The following is a 5376-nucleotide window of genomic DNA, read 5'->3' as shown; positions in this document are numbered from 1 at the left end:
TAGAGGCACTTTTGCTTTTATACTTACAGTGCTTGTAAAATACTATACCTTGATCATTTTCATTTGATTACAACCCTCTCTTTGTAATCAAGTCAAGAAATAACACTATTGTATTCTTTGGAATATAATACACCAGATATAAAATATCTTTCACATAACCATTAGTTGGTCTTTTACTGTGTATTTTTTTATTAGCATACATTTCTTACAAATCCCAATTAAATACTACAAATAGGGGGATGAATTGTCACTGTGCTTTAAAGAATGTCAACATCAATAAATGTATACTAAATCTAAATGACAAGTTACATAATTCTCAATTTTCCCATACAGCTAAAAAAAGCAGCGACGACAGAAATATGTAAAATCTTTTGGAATGCAAGATCAAGGACCTGTTAAGCTGATCCCAAACAACTTTGCTTTCCAACATTTTATCTAGTTGGCAACATCCACTGCAATAAATGCAGCTACATTTCTTTAGGTAACCCTTTTTATAAAAAAGGATAACATGGCCATGAACTAACAGCTGTAAAGTAAGATCTGTTGAAAACTGCCTATGTACAGGTTTCCTGCAATTATTTGTTTTGTGGTTTTGCATTGTCACAGCTCCAGCAGCTTGTATATCATGAAGAGTACTGCGGAAATTCTAACTGTAGATGCATGATTTTTTTTCTTCATATCAACGTAGTTAAATATCAAACCATAAAAGACACTTATGAGAGAAAGAGATTTTAAATGCTTATCCCATCTTGAGGTAGACTGATCTCCAAAATAAAGCTCTTCTACACTTTGATTCGCTCATGACCAACTTCCTTTTGGATCCTTCTCCTTGGAAAAATCTTTCGTTTAAGTGCAATTAGCTGAGGAGAGAAAAAAAATACAATATTTAGTTCTCTGGTAGGCTAGAGGTGTACAGCTGGTCAGGCTTTCATCCTAGAAACTATAAAATCGGTACCATCCATGGTAATTAAGTCAATACTGTCCTTTTGGGTTTTTTTTCACTGCACAGGAAGAAAGTTATTTACTCAAATTCATCTATTAGGCGTGCACATTTCCACTGGACTTCTCAATAACCAGAATACAAGCAGAAAGTGAAAAATACAGTATGCCTATATTCTGGTTAATTTAAAGTTATTTTGTGTATTTAAATTAATATAACATCAGGCTATATTGTTTCAAAAAGATCAACACAAAGCTGGCATGTTAAAACAGTATTTATATACCTAGCTGTACTACCGAGTTGAGTACTCCCTTCCAAACCAAGTTACTCATGGAGGGCGAGTTTTCTAATATATACAAAAGGCTGAAAATCAAGGGAAAGATTCATGCAAAAGTTACAGGTGGGAAAAAAATAATAATCAAAAGCCAACCTTTCAAGAATTACACCCTCTTCATCAGACCACGGAAAGGGTTACTTAAGGCCCCAACCTGCAAAGAATTACCCATATGATTTGTTCCATTGACTCCCTCTTAAGTTTAGCAGGATTAATCATGTTCAAGAAAGCCATTTTATGCTTGCAGAAGTGGAGGTTTTTTTCATTCGAGTCAAATTCAAAACTTTTTGAATTCAATAGGAGTCTTTGCAATTACTTAGGGATGAGATTTAGATAGGGCCCCTAAATACCTTGAGACTCTCTTCAGGACTAGAGCATTGCTATTACTTAAGTTTTCTTCCTGTTAACTAACTTTGCACTTCTACCAATATATGTATTAATAGACCAAGACTTTCAAAAACCATCACTGATTTTGAACATCCAAATTTAGCACACTTATGGACTTGACAGTCACAAAGCGCCTGAAAAGGGAACACCACTCTCCTTCCCCCCATAAGACTCTCTTTACAAGGAATCTCAACATGAGAACTTAAAAACTGAAGCAACTTAATCATCAGTCACGTATCATCTTTACTTCCTTTATGAAGGAAAAATCCTAGCTACTTGCCAAAACCTGTTTAAGAAATCCATTTTATGTTATCCTGAAGATACAGCAATCTATTAAACGTTATAGAATTGATAAGATATTAATTTTACCTGTTCAGCAAAAAATGAGATGACTGTAAATACAATAAGTGTTACTAGAACACAATGGGTCCAGAATTTGAGCTTGTCTCTATATGCCCTCCTGCACAAAGAAGGAAACAGAAAAACAGCTTCATATATTATAAATGCAAATATATAAACTTTAAAGTGTTTCCATGAAACAGGCAAAGAAAGTTTTTTCCAGTACTCAAAGGATGGCTAGAAAGAAGATGGAGGCTCTCTCTTCACAAAGACCCACATGGAGAGGACAAGGGGCAACAGGTACAAGTTGGACTGTGAGAGGTATAAGAATTTTTTTTTTTTTTTTTTTTACAGTGAGAACAACCATTCACTGGAACAACCTCCCCAAGGACATGGTGGAGTCCCCACCACTGGAGGTTTTCAAGATGTGACTGGACAGGGTGCTAGATAAACTCATCTAGGCTCCCTCTCCCATGAAATGTTGGACCAGATGATCTTTCAAGGTCCCTTCCAACCTGGGCTGTCCTATGATTCTGTAAAACATTTTGATAAACATGGATTTCCACCAGCACTTCAGCATGCTTTAACCTACCCTGGCAGAAATCTGCTTTGGCTACAAACAAGTCAAAATAAAGTGTCCTTGTGAAGCTAACAAACCCTTGGTGGATGTCCTCAAAAAGGGAGCCAACAGTAGGTCTACTCCTTCAGCCCAAATTTCTACAGTTAACTGCTGAAATGGGTTTGCCCCCCACTCCCTCTGCCACTGCTACAGCAGGGCTTATAGCACTACAATCCACACCTGTTCTTCTCACATATGATCCTTCTGATTCTTTCTACAGTTCCTCTAAGATTTTCTCTTTCCTTACTAACAGCTATCTCTCATAACTTGCTGATCAGCAACAAAATTACTATACCACTCTTCTTGTCTCATTTTTATCACTACACTTTCCAAACTTTTGCTTGTGTTCTCAAATCAACTTCCCCAATTTCTGAAGTTAAAATATTGTTTATAAAATGGCGAGAGGTAAATACACATAAAAATGTCACACATTATGTGAAAATGAGACACACATGTATATTTTCTGATTATTATCCAGCTGATTATTGCTGTCTGACAGATTAAAAAAATTAAATCACTTAGGGAGAAAGTTAACATAGTTTATATTGCCCCTCTGCAACAGGCATTCCAAACAATGGGGGTTTTTTAAATCTAAAGAAAGTCAGAAGTCCTGATTTTTTTTTTTTTAAACCTTTGTCTGTGAAGTAGGTTAAGGCCAATCAATGAAATGTTACTGACTTTAAGAGCAACAGAAAAACCCAAATCCTGCAAATCTCAAATTTTAGTTCATTCAAATCTTTTCACATTATCTTCACTGTTAAGTCCTTCATGACAATATTGGGGGAAAAAATGGCTTGTACCAATATGTTCTATAATTATATGCTATTGTACTACAATAACTTGAAGAGAACTTGTGTAACATACCATTCTTGGAGTTCATGCATATGAAGGAAACGATTCCGATATTCTCTTGGCAGTTCAAATTGGGAAGGTATGGGAAACATTGATTCATAAAAATCCCTAAGCACCGCTTTAACTGTCTGAGCATCCTTATGATTATGATCAATATTGTCATTTAGGCAAACAAATTTTCTAGAAAACAAGAAGTCTTTGTTAGAATATTTCCTTTAATAATATGACAAAGGTATTGGCAAACCAACAGAATCCTTTTAAACAAAATTGATACAGTAGCCTTTTAAAACCAAATTGATATATTTGATACTGGTAATCAGTTTCCTTATTGTTGCATTATTTTAAATTAATTTGATTTTAATTCTAGAAGCACCAAGGCTGACAGTGAGTCAAAACCTCTGAGGGATCAAATGACAAGCCACGTTTCTCTCTTCTGTTTATGTAATGCTGCCATCTAATGGACATTGGTATGCATCATTCCAGAGCCCACCACTGGATACAGACAGCCGGTTAGAAGGCCAGCATTATGATTTGGGTAGGGGTTTTCATAGTTTTAAATAAATTATCATGAGTAAAGTATCTTAAACAACAAAATGAGCTCCACTGTAGGAGGTAAACATACTAAATTATTAATATTTTACTGTGTATGCTGCACTCTTCAGAGGAAGTCAACATAAAAACTATAGAAGATTGTACAAGAGAAGGCAAAAGCTTGGTCCCCAGACTTTGAGTTACTGAGAACACTATATAAACTGGGCAGGACATGACTTGAATCACAGACCCAAAGATGGACTTGCATAATCAACCAAAATACAAACAACAACCTGGACAGAATTCATATGGAAATCACTGTGACCAAATAAGCATGCTCACAATAATGCCTCTTGCAGAGAGTTATTCCTCATATAAGAAACACACAACTATCTAAGTTACTGCAAATTATTGAAACTAAAGCAGCAGCTAGAGTGCTAGACTGCTACGTACCCTTGGGCCACTCTGACCTGGTGCTTGACAACAAAAATTCCTTTTCCCACTTATGGGCAAGGTTATGTGCTTTATTTATATTGTGAGATACAAGACCCTTACATTTTCCCCCAAGGGAGAAATCATATCTGGTGACATATGCCTTGTAATTGCTAACCTTTGTAAATAAGTAGTTCTGGTCAGCTGTATTCTCTATAGTATGGTGTGCTCTTTCAAAGAGCAAAGTTCAGACTTCCTACATGAAGCTGGAAATAAGCAGAACTCTAGAGCACATGAATTGGCCTACACAGGGCATTACCAGTTTTCCTCAGTCTGTACTGAATCTGGCATAATTGGTAACCTTGCTCTAGACGATTATGTACAGGGGACAAACGGTCATTCAAATTGCTGCATCTGAGAAGATCAAAATACGCCTCTCCTCTTCAAAGATGAGCAAGCTATGTCTACACTATCAAATAATACTATGCAAAGCAGCTGGTTATGGCAATCATATGTCTACACTGTAAGCATTTTGGGAGTTCACTCTGGACTATCCCTGACCTTGTCCCTTGGACTGGCAGCTCATTAGCCCTGGGAATGCAGTAGCTGCACCCCTGGAGTGTATATCCCTGTTTAGCTTCATCTGAAAGAGATGCAGTTTACAGACTAAGAGGCTGCTACACAGTGCAAACCAAAGCACAGTAAGTGGGAGTGATGAGGATATTAACCTGTTTCAAATGGCAAGACTTGGATGTTTTAATCCATCCAAAAGAAAGCAAATCTGACATTCCTTTGGATATTCCAGAATTAATGCCTAGATGATTAAGGCTCACTTTTCCTTAAGGATGCAAACCAAACATTTTAGGCAGATCAGTAAGTGAACAATGCTTTCAGTTCATCCCGAGAGAAGCACTGAATACCTGTTTTTAGAGACCGTGTATA

At 36.5% G+C, this 5376-nt stretch overlaps 1 protein-coding gene across 4 annotated transcripts in view; it reads right to left on the bottom strand.

Annotated features, from left to right (window-relative positions):
- Positions 1–144: 144 nt before the first annotated feature.
- GNPTAB (N-acetylglucosamine-1-phosphate transferase subunits alpha and beta) overlaps positions 145–5376 on the bottom strand; it is a 48700-nt gene continuing 43468 nt past the window's right edge. For 3 of the 4 annotated variants that reach the window (XM_072871603.1, XM_072871621.1, XM_072871627.1), the window contains 3 exons: positions 3484–3651; positions 2031–2121; positions 145–860 (listed from right to left, as the gene is read on the bottom strand). In XM_072871603.1, the coding sequence (XP_072727704.1) occupies positions 783–860; positions 2031–2121; positions 3484–3651 (337 nt within the window). In that variant the 3' untranslated portion in view covers positions 145–782. Of the gene's footprint in view, positions 861–1370; positions 1429–2030; positions 2122–3483; positions 3652–5376 lie in introns of all 4 variants that reach the window. The other variant, XM_072871612.1, reaches the window with a different exon arrangement.

This window comes from Ciconia boyciana, chromosome 1, assembly GCF_034638445.1.
Source record: "Ciconia boyciana chromosome 1, ASM3463844v1, whole genome shotgun sequence".
Classification (NCBI taxonomy): domain Eukaryota; kingdom Metazoa; phylum Chordata; class Aves; order Ciconiiformes; family Ciconiidae; genus Ciconia; species Ciconia boyciana.
The sequence above is the reverse complement of the archived record's forward strand: the minus strand, read 5'-3'. Positions and strand labels throughout refer to the sequence as shown.